This window comes from Sceloporus undulatus, chromosome 5 (assembly GCF_019175285.1).
Source record: "Sceloporus undulatus isolate JIND9_A2432 ecotype Alabama chromosome 5, SceUnd_v1.1, whole genome shotgun sequence".
Classification (NCBI taxonomy): domain Eukaryota; kingdom Metazoa; phylum Chordata; class Lepidosauria; order Squamata; family Phrynosomatidae; genus Sceloporus; species Sceloporus undulatus.
In genome coordinates, this window is record NC_056526.1 from 170,875,260 (window position 1) to 170,891,842 (window position 16,583).

At 40.3% G+C, this 16,583-nt stretch overlaps 1 protein-coding gene across 1 annotated transcript; it reads left to right on the forward strand.

The window, feature by feature from the left end:
- Window positions 1-2,687: 2,687 nt before the first annotated feature.
- LOC121932238 (alcohol dehydrogenase 1B-like) lies at window positions 2,688-16,570 on the forward strand. The gene is made up of 9 exons (XM_042470747.1): window positions 2,688-2,824; window positions 4,755-4,856; window positions 10,249-10,387; window positions 12,306-12,393; window positions 12,517-12,736; window positions 14,411-14,674; window positions 15,047-15,182; window positions 15,520-15,658; window positions 16,318-16,570. The coding sequence occupies exons 1-9, from the start codon at window positions 2,807-2,809 to the stop codon at window positions 16,340-16,342; spliced, it is 1,131 nt and encodes a 376-aa protein (XP_042326681.1). The 5' UTR covers window positions 2,688-2,806; the 3' UTR covers window positions 16,343-16,570.
- Window positions 16,571-16,583: the final 13 nt, after the last annotated feature.

The window sequence follows — 16,583 nt, forward strand, 5'->3', positions numbered from 1 at the left end:
CTTTGCCAAGTCACTTTCTCAGCTTCAGAGGAAAGCAAATTCTGCCAAGAATTAGACTGGCATGAGGTTGTAATGGTTTTAATATGTCTATGTCTAGGTTTTATTCTTAACATTGTATTTGTATATTGTATTGTTAACTCTGTTGTGCACCGCCCTGATTTGAAGAAGGGCGGTATAAAAATAAAACTTTTATTATTTATTTAAGAAAACCCATTACAGATTCACGTTTGGGTTGCCATAGATGAAGACACACAAAACCCAAGGATTCCATAGGATGTTGCCATGGCAGTTACTGTAGATTCCTAGCGCCATAACTGTATAGCATAAAAGAACCTCTTTCTATTGCTCTTATGCAGTTTACCAAAAGTGCTGATGTCATTTTTAACTTGGCTGAATGTGAAACTGTTGCAAACCAAGTGTCATATAGCTTTGATTGAGGAGCATAGGCAAACAACTTGTTACTACGCCTGTGTAGAATACACATCAGTTATTGAATACAAGATTACCAGTTACATAAATCCCATTAATTTAAAGGATCTCCTCCAGTTTAGAGCTAGGAATTGACTCTAAGCCTATAGAAATGTTCTCATTTTTGTTCTTAATTGCTGGTCAATTAAACTCAAATTATGCCAATTTATGCCAACCTTGTGGATGAGAGACCTCCAAGTCACCCTGTCATCAACTAAGGTCTCACTCAGGTCTTGCAAACTCAGAGCTGTGGCTTCCTTAACTGAGTCTATTCATCTGCAATACTGTACAATCTTCCTCTTTTCCTAGAGGAGTATTTTCTTATGTTTAAATTATATGGGGGGGGGGGGGGGGGTTGTCAGATAACAGTGGAAAGCAATGAAAGTGTGACAGAGGTGATATGAGTGCACTGAAAAAACAACAAAAACCACAACAATACAGGCTGAGTATACTTTATCTCAAATTCTGAAATCCAAAATACTCCAAAATCTAAAATTGTTCACATGGGTGGCTGAGATAGTGACACTTTTGTTTTCTGATGGTTCGATGTAGATACTTTGTTTCATGCACAAAATTATTCAAAATATTATGTATAAAATTATCTTCAGGCTATGGTTATAACGTGTATATGAAACAAAAATGAATTTTATGTTGAGGATTGGGTTCCGTCTCTAAGATATCTCATTACGTATATGCAAATATTCCAGTATTTGGGGGGGAAAATCCAAAATTTCAAACACTTCTGGTCCCAAGCATTTCAGATAAGGGAGACTCAACTTGCAACAATACATAAAAACAATAAAAGGAAAACAGCATCAAGCTATAAAACCATGAAACAGGAATCACTATAAAGATTGGCACCACAATTCAAAAAGGACATTGAGAAACTGGAGCGTGTCCAAAGGAGGGCGACTAAAATGGTGAAAGGTCTGGAAACCTTGCCCTATGAGGAACGACTCAGGGAGCTGGGGATGTTTAGCCTGGAGAAAAGAAGGTTAAGAGGTGATATGATAGCCCTGTTCAAATATTTAAAGGGATGTCATATTGAGGAGGGAGCAAGCTTGTTTTCTGCTGCTCCAGAGACTAGGACCCGGAACAATGGATGCAAACTGCAGGAAAAGAGATTCCACCTCAACATTAGGAGGAATTTCCTGACAGTAAGGGCTGTTCGACAGTGGAACACACTTCCTCAGAGTGTAGTGGAGTCTCTTTCCTTGGAGGTCTTCAAACGGAGGCTGGATGGCCATCTGTCGGGGATGCTTTGATTGTGATTTCCTACATGGCAGGGGGTTGGACTGGATGGCCCTTGTGGTCTCTTCCAACTACGATTCTATGATTCTATGAAAAAGTGGGGAAATCCACTTTAACTATAGAACCAAATGTGTGGAGGGGAGCCATCAAAATCAAACCAAATGAAAATATAAAATTGATAAAACAAGAACTGCATCAAACCACACAAATGATTCACCATCTGCTTGAATATATATATTTTTTAAAAACTGAGAGAATGGAAGTAATATATCTAACACTAAAGAATTTCCTCTGCTGGGACTTACTGATGAAAATGCCCTGTTCCCATTTCACAGCACAAAGAAATAGTTATGGTTTGTTGTTGTTGTGTCCCTTCAAGTCATTTCTGACTTATGGCTACCCTGAGGCAAGCTTATCACAGGGTTTACTTGGCAAGATTTGTTTAGAAGGAGTTTCAGCTTTTATGGTTTAAATAACAAAACCTGGATAAAATATGTGCATAGGACCAGCATATGTGATCATATTTCCTCGGTTCTCCCCTGCAGAGTATATTACACTAAGACTATCCTGAAGCTGATAAAATAAATGTAATTTCATTTGCAATTGCCTTTTGATTTGCTACACAAGCTGACATTTGGGTTTATATTGAACACATGTGGCTTTTTAATGTCTTCAAATCTACTGATTTTCCACAGTGCTAAGATGCATTGCAGTTCTGCTGAGTCAGTGCCAGATTTAAATCAGTGCCAGATTTAAGCACAAGCCAAGAAAATTTAAGAGGCGTCATGTGGGGCTTTGTAAACTTGACGTTGCTCAGTGCCTCAGCATGTCTTAATCAAGCCTTTGAGGTGAAAACACCCACACAACTGAATTTTAATCCATACATACAATTAAACTAGAGGAAACAAAGTGACAGTAGAGGAGTGGCCAAGATCTTAGGGTGGGGCTCAGTAAATATTGGACTTTGTTGAAAATTGAGTCACATCTGAGCAACTACTTTAAAAGGGAAATTTTGGTCCATCTGGGAGGGCAGACTAGAACTACCAAAACCACACAGAAAGGCTGATAGATTGCAAAGCCTAGAACCATGAGCACTGCAGGGAAAGTAAGTAGATGATTTCTTTTAACATTGCTTTTACATCCCAGATGTGTGTCTATGTGTAAAACTGGAACCTAAATGCACACATAGAGTGGCTATATTGCACCTTGGCCAGAAGCTGAGAGTTTCTTGCAATAGAAATGCTGGCAAAATCCATCACACAATCTGCCGCTACTAGATTTAATCCTGTTCTGAAGAGCTGGCATTCGTATCATGCAGGACTGCTTTCTCTCAACAGAATCTATAGTCAGACAGAAAAGACTTGCTGCCCTCAAAATTTACAGATACTTACGTATAGTCCTGTGGAAAAAAATATGTTATAAATGATAAAAGGGATACAAAATAAAAGAGAAGGGAGACAAAGGACATATTTGTGTGTACAAATGATTTTGTAACTCTGCTGCGTGTAGAAAAATGCAATTCTTCTCCCAAAATGAACTATGGTGGAAAAAACAATCTGGAAAGAGTACTCCACTGATGCTGAAGCCAACAAGATCACATGACCTGCTGAAACACATGCTTATGTTTGTTTCATACATAACTAACTAGAGGTTTGTCTAAGTTTTTAAGGACATTGCTTCTGTAGTGGTAGTTGTTCTCTTCAACAGTGGCACCATCATTCCCGATGTTGCACAGGTATTACTATGTTATACAGATGGGTGCTGCTGTTCAGGAAATATATGACTGACCCTTAGGCATATTGAACTTGTTCTCCAGTCCTTTAGCTCCTAGTCTTTCTCTTTAGATAGAAACAAAGGGGCGAAATCTGGGACTTGTAAAACGGCAGAAATCCTCCTTCAAATACTAAAAGTGTCAAATTTTCTTGTATGTCTTCAATAGCCTAGTCTTTCTTTCAACATTTCACTGATGAAAACTGGGATATATGTGGCCAAGCAAAATCAGAATGTGATCATTGTGGCAAAAGTTATTAATAAAGAGCATCTCACAAGTTAGAAGAGGTAGCAACAGTTTGCTTTTGCCTGAGCCTACTGGAAAAGGCAAGTCTCCACCTGCTCTTCTCCTCTCCCTCCATTCTCCAATGAGCTGATTTTGTAAAAACTACTTTTGCACTTTTAACTCAGTCTGCAGCAATTGAAGTAAGCTGAGGACAAAGGAGGGAAAGTGGGAGATGGAGAGCAAGCATTTTAAAACCACCTGAACAAATGGAATGATAGAGGATTAATCTGGACTGTCCCTGCCAAATTGGGACATTAGAGAGTATAGAATTAGAGACTCTACCTATAGAAGAAGCTAAAGGAATCCTGAGCTGAATCTTTTCAGACTGCAGGTGTGAGGAAGTCCCTGCAAATAGTAAACTGTGAGCAGTTTGTTTGGGCTCAAGCCTAAACAGTCTTAGGACTTTATCGCACTGCATCCGGTGCCTGATTTAGCTCTTCCGAATTGGGCTCAAATTTGGAAGTTAACTCTGATTTTATCATATGGACATTTTCCTCAAAACAGCTTCCTGTTCCCACCAGCATTAAATTTGAGACCCATAAGTCACTTAGGGAGTCATTTTTTCCCATTCTAAAGCTTTGGGTTTGGAAAAAATGGCTGCCGAAGTGACTTATGGGACCCGAATGCAACACTGCAGTAAAATTAGTGTAACTTCCCAATTTGAGCCCAATTCGGAAGAGGTAAGTTGGGCACCAGAGGCGGTACAATGAAGTCCTTACTTAGAATTTGGAAAAGGTACTCTGGGTGTGTTTACATTCACACATTCCCTCAGCTGCCATGACCATTGGCTTTGCTGGCAGGGTGGCTATGGAAAAAGAAAACAGTGATTTGTTTAACCCCCAGCTTTAAATGCAAGCCACACTGTACACTATGAGAATATGCTAAAGTGCCATGAGAATGTGGAAAAAGAGAAAGTAAGAATGTCTTATTTCAAGTCCGGTAGTTATAAATACTGTCTCATCTCCTATTATTTTCACAGGTCATCAAATGCAAAGCAGCCATAGTCTGGGAACCTAAGAAACCATTTAGCATTGTGGAAATAGAAGTGGCCCCACCAAAAGCACATGAAGTTCGCATCAAGGTAAAGAAAAGAAACCTAACTCTAGTTTGGGCAGATTATCTGTATTCACCCACATTCACTCTACTCTGGTTGAGTCTACCATTAGACAAAGTGAGACAGCTGCCCTTTGGGAGCATATGCTTCAAGCTGGAGAGTCTGAGAACTAGGAGAGTTTTCCCTTCCCAAACCCCCCATGCTTCCTACACTAAACTATTGCCCTCAGTTACAGGGCATGATGCTGTCCTATTAGGAGTTATAAATTTAATTGTTGATCCTGGTGGGTAGGCTATATGTAGAATATGGAGGAAAGTGGCATCATTTTCTTCATCTCAGGCACCTAAATATCTTGAGTTGTTTCTCAGACTGGCAGTATGCTGCTGGAACTAGAGCTCTGATGTACAGGTGTACTTCTCACAATGGCTTCTTCATTCATTCACCTGAAAAAATGATGAAATAAATCCCCAAGAGACTTATCTGCAGGCATGGACTGGCATCCTGTTTATGACATAATGCTGGCATATGTCTTTTTTGTTGTTGTTGCAAAGAGAGGACTTACAATCCTCACTCCTTCATCAGTCACCTTCCTCCTGCCCCCAACCCAGCACTAACATGTAGTGGATGATGGAGAGCAGAGAGAAGCAAAGGAATATCTAGCTATGTCCTCATAGGCAGAAAGATAAGGACAAATGCATCCTCTAGGACCTCCCAGTGGTCCTCTTGAGGTCTCAAAGATGACCTCATCCTTCTGACTGGACATATATAGAATTAGTCCGATGCTCCTTCACCACTCCTGAATCCTGTGCAGAAAGGAGAATGGAGATGGGGTGGAGATGGGGTGGAATTCCACCTGGGCAGAATTTTATAGCCATCTCTCGAGGCAGGACTTGTGGCTAAAGTCATTTGGGAGCATCAGAACACAAGGCGTGTTTAGAAGATTTCTCTTTTTGAATGACAGTTCCCAGAATCCTCAAGGCAGCATGGACAATGCCCAAGCCTGCTAGGGGACTCTGGAAGTTTTAGTGCACAATGGTAACTTTTCTAAGCTATGGTAGCCATCATAGTTACAGAGGCAGCTTGCTGTATGATGGAAGTTTTTATTCCAAAATAGAATTCCTTTGTCATATTTCTGACAAGAAGGGACAAAGCTTTGCCTGTTGTCACAACACTGGGGGCAAATCCACGTCTTCTGGGGTCCCAAGCTGCCCATCTGCTACTCCACTAGTAGCCTTGTGACACCATCTCCCTCATTAGGCCATTTGCTGTGGTTTCTACTGTTCTTCCCACCATTCTGAAAGACTTAAATGCATCTCCAAATCAGACATCCAGAACACACTGCAGAAATAATCCAGTTTGAGATCACTTTAACTTCCCTGGCTCAGTGCTAGGGAATCCTGGGACTTGTAGTTTCTTGTGGCCCCAGAGCTCTCTGGCATAGAAGGTAAAATGTCTCACAACACTACAGTTCCCAGAATTCCCTAGTATTGAGCCAGGGCAGTTAAAGTGGTCTGAATTTGGTCTGGATTATTTCTGCAGTGTGTTTTGGACCTTAGTTATATGGGGATCTTTGAGTTCACATACGCTGGTATCTTTTGCTTTCTTTGCCACCCATTTGTCATTGGCCTTGCCCACTTCTGGAATGAACCCAACCTTGAGAAAGTTTTTGAAACTGAATCTGCCCCTTAGGCTAAAAAAGGTTCCCCACCCTTGCTGTAATCTCCTCTCAAACATAGGTTCTGCTAAAGTATACTTTGCTTATGTAACCAACAAAAGCTTGTGGTCTTCATAGAAATCACAGTATAATAGAAGCCTTTTCCAACGGGTTTGTGCTAGCTTTCAGGTCAAATTCCAGGCAGCTACATCCAAACATCACTTAGGTCTTAAATATCAAATATCAATATGGGAGGTGTCGCAAGAACCCAGGATGGATGACCAAGGAACTTTCAGCTCAGCTAAATTTTAAACGGAACATGTATAAGAAATGGAAAAAATGGGGAAATCACCAATGAGGAATTCAAACAAATAGCTAGCAAGTGTAGAGATAAGGTCAGAAAAGCTAAAGCACAGAATGAACTCAAACTTGCTAGAGAGGTTAAGAACAACAAAAAGGGCTTTTATGGATATGTCCACAGCAAAAGGAAGAAGAAGAAAATGGTAGGACCACTGCGTGGAGAAGATGGCAAAATGCTAACAGGGGACAGAGAAAAGGCAGAATTACTCAACACTTTCTTTGCCTCAGTCTTCTCAGAAAAGGCCAAGGGAACTCAACCTGAGGATAAAGGAGCAGAGGACAGAATAGGAGAATTTCAGCACAAAATAAGTAAAGAGATAGTACAGGAATTCCTTGTTAATCTAAATGAATTTAAGTCTCCAGGACCAGATGAGCTACATCCAAGGGTATTAAAAGAACTGGCAAATGTAATATCGGAGCCATTGGCAATAATCTTTGAGAACTCCTGGAGAACAGGAGAAGTCCCAGCAGACTGGAGGAGGGGAAGAAAGAGGATCCCAACAATTATCGTCCAGTTAGTCTGACATCTATACCAGGAAAGATTCTAGAGCAGATAATTAAACAGAGAGTCTGTGAACATCTAGAAAGCAATTCCATAATTACAAAAAGTCAACATGGGTTTCAGAGAAACAAATCATGCCAGACAAATCTGATCTCTTTCTTTGGTAAAATTACTAGCTTGGTAGATGAAGGGAATGCTGTGGATATACAGTCGGCCCTTCGTATACACGAATTTCTTATACACGGATTCAAGCATACACGGTTTGAAAATGTTCAAAAAAAGTATAAATTTCAAATATCAAACCTTGATTTTTCATTTTTTATAAGGGACACCATTTTGCTATGTCATTATATTTAATGGGACTTGAGTATACACGGATTTTGTTATACATGGGGGATCTTGGAACCAAACCCCAGCGTATAACAAGGGCCCACTGTAGTATATCTTGATTTCAGTAAGGCCTTTGACAGAGTTCCCCATGACATTCTTGCAAACAAGCTTGTAAAATGTGGGCTAGACAAGGCAACTGTTACGAGGATTTGTAATTGGTTGACCGGCCGAACCCAAAGGGTGCTCAACAATGGCACCTTTTCATCCTGGAGAGAAGTAACCAGTGGTGTTACACAGGGCTCTGTCCTGGGCCCAGTGTTATTCAACATCTTTATCAATGACTTGGAGGAAAAAATTGGGGGAATACTTATCAAATTTGCAGATAACACCAAATTAGGAGAAATAGCTAATACTCCAGAGGACAAGATCAAGATTCAAAATGACCTGAATAGACTAGAAAGCTGGGCCACAGCTAACAAAATGAACTTCAACAGAGAGAAATGTAAGGTACTGCACTTAGGGCGAAAAAATGAAATGCACAGATATAGGATGGGGGACACCTGGCTGAATGAAACTACATGTGAAAGGGATCTAGGAGTCCAAGTAGACCACAAGTTGAACATGAGTCAACAGTGCGATGCGGCAGCTAACAAGGCCAATGCGATTTTAGGCTGCATCAATAGAAGTATAGTGTCTAGATCAAGGGAAGTAATAGTGCCACTATATTCTGCTCTGGTCAGGCCCCACCTGGAATATTGTGTCCAGTTCTGGGCACCACAATTCAAAAAGGACATTGAGAAACTGGAGCATGTCCAAAGGAGGGCAACTAAAATGGTGAAAGGTCTGGAAACCATGCCCTATGAGGAACAACTTAGGGAGCTGGGTATGTTTAGCCTGGAGAAAAGAAGGTTAAGAGGTGATATGATAGCTCTGTTTAAATATTTGAAGGGATGTCATATTGAGGAGGGAGCAAGCTTGTTTTCTGCTGCTCCAGAGATTAGGACCCAGAGCAATGGATGCAAGCTGCAGGAAAAGAGATTCCACCTCAACATTAGGAGTAACTTCCTGACAGTAAGGGCTGTTCGACAGTGAAACAAACTCCCTCGGAGTGTAGTGGAGTCTCCCTCCTTTGGAGGTCTTTAAACAGAGGCTGGATGGCCATCTGTCGGGGATGCTTTGATTTGGATTTCCTGCATGGCAGGGGGTTGGACTGGATGGCCCTTGCGGTCTCTTCCAACTCTGATTCTATGATTCTATGAACAATATGCATTTATAAATCCAGATTCACAGTCCACATGTATCTGTAAGATTTCTAAGGTAGCTGGTATTACAGACTTAGAATTGTTTGACAGTCATTGCCTCTCCACAAGGAAATCTGGTGAGATTTGTTATGCAAGATGGGGGGAAGGAGGTAAGGTTTAGGGATATGGCAGAGATTTTATTTATTACTCTCACCAGTATGTATTTCCTTTTAAAATAAAAAACAGCCATCAATTGAGCATTTGGAGACATGTCTCTGGGTTTTCCTATGCATTGGGGTGGGGGTGGGGTGGAGGTACCAGGAAAATTAACAAGTCTAGTTCTAGGTTTTGGGAAACCCTGGGCAAGTTGTCCAGAATGTGTCTTCCACCTACAGGTTACTATGGGAATGATGATAGGAATGCTAAGCAGTCCTACCATGGCAGAAGTGATGGACAGAGTTCTGGACCTGAACCTGAACTTGCTAGCACCTTCATGACTACACTGGCCCTGTCAATGACATATATGCACTGAAGTGAGGCCAGTATAATTAATATAACAATACTCTCCAATTTGTCCACATGGGTTCCATGCCAATATTTCACAGTTAAAACTAGAATACATATGGCCAAGCAACTTCAGGGTGTGGTCAAAATGGCAAAGTTCATGAGGAAGAACACACAAGCTAAAAGAAGCTGCAGCAGTTTACTTTTGCCTAAGGGAAATTTATAGGCAGCTGCTTTAAGGCCCCAGGTACCTAATTACCATAGGTCAGTACCTCCTACGTAATCACCTTTGGGAGTAGCATAATTTTTCTTTGTCCCATTATTACTTGATGAATTATGGCAATTGATCTTCAGCATCTTCAGCCTCCTATTAGGGAGCAAGCCCCCCTTGCCTCAACTCGCCCTCCTCATAGGGCATCATTATCAGGGGCTGCAAATTCCTGGCAGTCTGCCTCCCCTTCTATCTCTGAATTGTCAGACTCTAGGAGATGAGTTATGACATTTGAGTACAAACTACTTTTTATGCTTTTAACTCAGTCTGCAGCAACTGAAGGAAGCTGAGAATAAAGGGGGAAAGTCGAAGGAGGAGAGAGAAAATGCAGTGTTTTAAAAGCAACTGAAAAAGTGGGACAACAGAAGATTAATAGGGACTGCCAAATTTGCAAAGAGCTGGTCCTTACCTGCAAAGCCTCACCTGGCTTGTGCCCTAAGTCCCTGAAGTAACACTTGTCCAACCAGTCTAAAGTCACTTGTTGATGCCCTAAATAACTGCATCAAACTTCTAAATGGGAAGCAATTGTCTGTAGTAATTTTTCATCTTTATTGCAGATTCTGGCTACTGGAATCTGTCGCACAGATGACCATGTACTCAGTGGTGCGATAAAAGTGAACTTCCCCATTATTCCTGGCCATGAAGCAGTTGGTGTTGTGGAGAGTGTTGGGGAAGGAGTTACCAGTGTGAAACCAGGTATGTCAAAGCACACAGAGTGCATTGTCATATACAAAATGACAAAAATTAAACTAGGGTAAGGTAATCCCAGCCAGTTTGGCAAATGCCAAAGAGCTCTAGAGCAGAGGTTTTCAACCTTTGTTCCTCTGGATGTTTTGGATTCCATTGCATCGAAGTCTCAACTAGTTTGAACAATGCGTAGCAATTCTAGGAATTGAAGGTGAAAACATCTGGAGAACTAAAGGCTGAGAACTACTTCTGTAGTGCTTTGTTGCTGCTGTTGTTTTTGTGTGTTTTCAATTTATGGTAAGCATAAGACAAACCTATCACAGGTTTTTCTTAGCAAGTTTTTTCAGAGGGGGGTTGCCATTGCAATCCTCTGAGACTGAGAGAGTGTCTGTCGATCTTTGTGGGTTTTGGGGGCTATGTGGCCATGTTCTAGAAGAGTTTATTCCTGACGCTTCATCAGCATCTGTGGCTGGCATCTGTAGTTCCCAAATCACAAATTCCAGGATTCTATAACATACAACCATGGCAGTTAAAGTGGTATCCAACTGCTATAATGTCTGGTAAAAATCAATACAAGATTTTCTAACTGCTAACCACTGAGGTTTGACTGGCCCTTTTTATACACTGTGCCCTCCACCAAACAACATGGGAGAGGAGATTAGAAATGTGCCTACACCCAAGGCAAGCATGGGCGTGCAAGAAAGCAGATATGTTTTTTTTTAACCCATCTTTTCACATCTTAATCATGTTAGATTCTGGAGTTAAGATAACAAGAGGATAAGCTGAACTGGCAAGCCCTGAGATTGCAGAGTTGGAACTGGCATCGTATTTCTGAGTGCCAAAATATGCAGTCTATTTTGCACAGTTGATTTTTGTCATGTTAATCATTTCTTGAATGAAAAATAATTCCCTAAGCAACATAGAAAACAAAATGAATAAAAAGATCAAGAAGAATATACCATTTCAGTGTAAAAGGATAAAAACAAATTCCAGCACCAGAAAAAGGTATTCAGTTACATAAAGCCAGCTCACTAAAGGAAAAGAAGCGTGACCAGCAGAGGCTAAGGATTTTATCACAACAGGCTCTTAAGGACCCACAATCGCATTAGATTAGAACATTCAAACATACCAGGTTGAGAACAGTTGTTATCAAACAGCTCTTCAAAAGTGTGACGGTGCTGCTTCTGTCCTGGTCTCTGTCTTCTTCACACTGGCTCCATAGCCCCACTTCCTTGCCAAATGCCCTTCCCAGCATTCCTTTCCATTTGCACTTGTTTGTATTTTATATTTGGTGGTTGTGGTGCATTTTTAACCTATGATGATACAGCTCCTTTATCCATCCATCTGATGATGCCAACCCTCAAAAAAAAAAAAAACCTACCATTGCTGTCAGGTAGTGATCCAAATGAATAACTTCTGAGGTACTGGAGATCAAGTTGCTAGGAAATTATATCTGCAGCATTCTGCTGGTTGCAGGGTGCATTGAGAACAGGCAAATGGAGAGACCCCTTGGGGTCCATGAGAGCTGCTTATCTGCACCCAATTATCAGGAGAGAACTACAAATGTCATTTCTCAGCACCCTGATCTGCAGCACCTCAGAAATGCATCAGTCCAGGTGCTATCAAAAATAATGAGATCTATGACTGGCCAGTTCTCTCTAGCATTATGGAATCTGTATGTTTATTAATTTCCTATTAAGTGTCCTTTACCCTGTCTTCCTTCCCAGCTGGTTGAAGCAATCCATGTGGATTTTTTAAAAAAAGCTTTTCTGTGTAGTTCCAACCAATAATAAACTACCGTAGGTTTTCTTTTCCAAGAGATCTCACTTTTTTGCAATAGTTTGGACAGGTCCTTGGTTGTGAACACTCGCTGCTATTACTCCATTTAGAACTTTCAGGCTCACAATATTCTTTATGTAATTTCTAGGAGACAAAGTCATTCCACTCTTTCTCCCACAATGTGGGAAATGCAGCCCATGCAAGAATCCTGAAGGCAACCTGTGTGAAAAGAATGAGTGAGTTTTTGCTATCATTTGCAGCAATATTAGAAAGTACTAGTACTATACTAGTACTGCAGGCTTTCTTGTTCTTGTTGAAAATTAGCCCAATAATCTGATTTCCCTTTCCATGTTTTAAAGCCTTGGTGAATTTAAGGGAGTAATGTACGATGGCACCACCAGATTTTCCTACAAAGGGAAGCTAGTTCACAATTTTGCTAGCACCAGCACCTTTACTGAATATACCGTAGTGCATGAGGATTCAGTGGCCAAAATTGATTCCGCTGCTCCACCCGAGAAAGCATGCCTGATAGGCTGTGGATTTTCTACTGGTTACGGTGCTGCTATCAGATCTGCAAAGGTAAGCATTAGGATGTAAGTGTATGACCTGCCACATGAGTAATTTTTTTACATATGAGTATTTGTATGAGTATTTTACATATGAGTGTCTGTATCCTATCAGTTGTGAAACTGTAACACCAAACATTTCCACATGATTGTATTTCATTTAAGTTCAATAATGAAGTCACATGGTATCCGCTGTGGTGTGGTTTCAGGACCCCTCATGGATACCAAAATCTGTGGATGCTGAATTCCCATTATATACAATGGGATAGTGAAATGATGTCCCTTATGTAAAATAGCAAAATCAAGGTTTGCTTTTGTATATATTTTTCAAATATTTTCAGGCTGTGGATAGTTGAATCCATGGATAAAAAATCTGTGGATAAGAAGAGCTGACTGTATTAATAATTAAGTTCAATAATAAATCTAACTAAAGTAGACCTGTTGAGTGAATTGTTGAATGGTGAGTCACCATATAGGCACTGATTCTGTGTGTCTACTCTAGTTGGGACAAATGACAAGATTAAGGATTTTATATCAGAGGCTGAATCTGCACTGCAAAAAAAATGCAGTTTGATACCACTATAACTGCCATGGATCAATGCTACAGAATTCTGGGATTTGTAGTTTGGTGAGATATTTAGCCTTCTCTGTCAAAGAACTTTGGTGCCACAATAAACTATTAATCCCAGAATTCTATAGCTCTGAGCCATGGCCATTAATGTGGTGTCAAACCACATTATTTCTGCAGTGCAGCTACAGCAGAGTATCCAGGAAATGTTTTTTGCAGCATAGGCAGATCTTTGCCTCCAGAGAAATTTCAGGCTTGATCTACTCTAGGACCCACTTTTTTGCTGTTCATGGTATCCTTAGCACTCTTTTCTAGCACCACATCTCACTCAAATGAATTTAGTTTCTTTTTGTCCATTTTCTTAATTGTCCAGCTCTCACATCCATATATGGTAATTGTACAATTGCTTGTACAATTCTGACTTTTATGCTTAGTTGTATAGCTTTGCTCTTTAGGACCTCTTCTAGTTCTTCTAGGATCTCTCCATTCTTACTCTTCTCCTGATTCTGGTCTATGTTTGATCCCAGGAATAGGAACTGTTTTACTATTTCTATATCCTCGTTGTCTAGATTGAACTTGTGAAGATATTCTGTGGTCATTATTTCTGTTTTCTTTATTCCTGTCTCCCTTTTGTTTTGCTTCTTTTCTTTCTTTTAATGCTTGTGGTGTTTTATCTGTCATCCATTGTTTCTTCCTATTATTATTACTGATTTCCTATTGCTCAAAACATCCATGAATAGTTTCCAGTCCATTTGTGTATGACTCTTCAGGTAGATATGTTATAAGAATACCTATTTTTTAGCATGTGGAACTAAAATGTTGCTACTACCTGAATGAGGGTTATATATTTACATTCTCCTTCTAAATTACAGAATTCTCAAATTTCAACAGGTCAATTGAAAAAAAGATATATGTGTATGTATATATAGAACATTGTAGAAGAGAATTTATGTTAGTTTTATGTAAGGAATGTAATTCTTTGTATGCATGTGTGTATGTATATTTTAGTAGTCATTGGTAGTTTTTGTATGATATTTTTATAAATAAAAGTGTGTGTGTGTGTGTGTTGTAATCATACAACTTCATATTACTAAGATTATTGTGCTGTTATTGATACAGGTAAGGCCTGATACTTCCTGTGCTGTTTTTGGTCTGGGAGGAGTCGGCCTCTCCGTGGTCATGGGCTGTAAAGCAGCTGGAGCATCACGAATCATTGGAATTGACATCAACAAGGATAAATTTCCTATGGCTAAAGAGCTGGGAGCCACCGAGTGTATCAGCCCTCTGGATTTCCAGAAGCCCATCAATGAAGTGGTGCTGGACATGACTGATGGGGATGGTGTGGACTATTCATTTGAAGTGATTGGACGCACTGACACTATGGTATGTGCATGAAGTACGTTGTATGATTGACCTAAATGGGGAGGGGCAAGAACACTTCCATTATTTTCTTATTTCCTTTTTCTCCAAATTGTGTCCCAAAAAACTATTACACCAAAGACCCAGTCAGCAAGGGATTCTGGAAATTCAAATTAGAGTTTGTTTAACATATTCCCTTTAGCTACCCAGTATTTGAGAAGTAACCCATTCCCATTACTTGCTACGATGTTGAGAAATGAGTGTATTACCCCATTTCTTGCTCTGTTCCATATGCTGATACAGGAAACCATAAATGAAGAGTTTTTATAGGAGGGATGACTTACATAGAAATTTTCCTTAACTTGATCTGAATGTATGACTTTGGTTTTTCCTTAGACTGCTGCCTTGGCTTCCTGCAATATGAACTATGGCACAAGCGTGGTTGTGGGAGCACCCCCTTCAGCATCTCAGATTACGTTCTCTCCCACACTTATCTTCACAGGACGCACTTGGAAAGGCTCTGTATTTGGAGGTATGGCTCTAGCATTGACCAGCAACTGGCTTCTGAAAAGATTTATTGCATTTTGTGCTTAGGGAGAAGCTTGGTGTGTGCCAATGCAGTGGGATTTATTGTAGAAGATAGGTGAGGAGGAGCAGAACCATTACAGATGGTCTTAAATAGCACAAAATACAATTCCAGATGTTGGACTGCAGGTCCCAGCAACCTTAAGCAGCAAAGCAAATATAATATATGTCTTGTGATTAAAAAAAATGTATAACCATGCTTCAGTATAGAAAACGGTGGGGATATCAGAGCTTTAACCCACAAATGTGTACCTTGTCGTAATCATGAACAATGTTATTTGCAGGCCTGAAAAGCAAAGATGCTGTTCCTAAACTGGTTTCGGAATTCATGGCGAAAAAGTTTGTTCTGGATCCTCTAATTACCCATGTTCTGCCTTTTGATCAAATCAATCATGGGTTTGAACTGCTCCATAAAGGAGAAAGGTAAACATTTCATTTTTTTCCCCCATTAGCCATTATTCCAATTCAGCATTTAGTCTGAATTTACAGGTATTATACAGGATGCTGTACTTGTTTGGGAGCTAGAATTTAGCACTTTGGAGAGCTGCTTTATGATTTAGACTACAACTCACAGCAGGTTCTGCACCCTGCTAGCATGGCAGGAGATTATCATATGTTTTTTTCTCCTGTGCTAGGCATGGGCTGGGCACAGGCTTAAAGTATTTAAAAATGATGTTATCGCACGCCTCCATGTCCAGCTTGGAGGTATCACTTACCTGATCCGGACATCTCCTGGACTTCACAAAGAACAGGAAAGTCCCGTTCTTTCCAAAATCTGGGAAAAATCCAGTTTAGAAATGCTGGAAATTATTTGGACCTTCAACCTAGTCCAAATTAGGCTTCTCCTCCATCCAATCATTTTCTGGCTTGTTTGGTTGGTTGGTTGGTTTGGTTTTTTTAAATCTTGCTCCAGCACATCCTCTCCGAGCAGATTGCTCTCTCAGCAGATCTCTGAAATTAGCCAACAGAAGAGGGCTCTTCCCTGAGAAGGGATTTCTGTGAGTCTGAATCTAACCCATTTACTATGATAAACAGAACAGAGGCCATCCCATTTAATTTTAAATTATGTTCTGTTGTTTCAGTATTCGCAGTGTTCTGAAAATGTGAAGACCCTGCTAGTGAAAATACAAGACAGAGATCTTTGCCAGATGCATTCCAGCACAACAACTGCATGTTGCATCGTAGAACATCTGTGGAAAGGATTGCATTGTATTGTGCTGCAGATAGGAATACTGCTTTATCAACTTGTTGGTCAATCCTATTTTTCTCAGTGTGAAATACAGATAACTCTGTCTTGTGATTCATACTTTCAGTGATGTGGATATTGTGTTCAATTAAGCCATAGCAA

Bases quoted from the DNA above. Each gene is read 5' to 3' on its own strand.
- LOC121932238 (XM_042470747.1), top strand. The intron at 4,857-10,248 runs GTAAAGAAAAGA...TCTTTATTGCAG, and splicing joins CACATGAAGTTCGCATCAAG to ATTCTGGCTACTGGAATCTG. The intron at 15,659-16,317 runs GTAAACATTTCA...CTGTTGTTTCAG, and splicing joins CTGCTCCATAAAGGAGAAAG to TATTCGCAGTGTTCTGAAAA.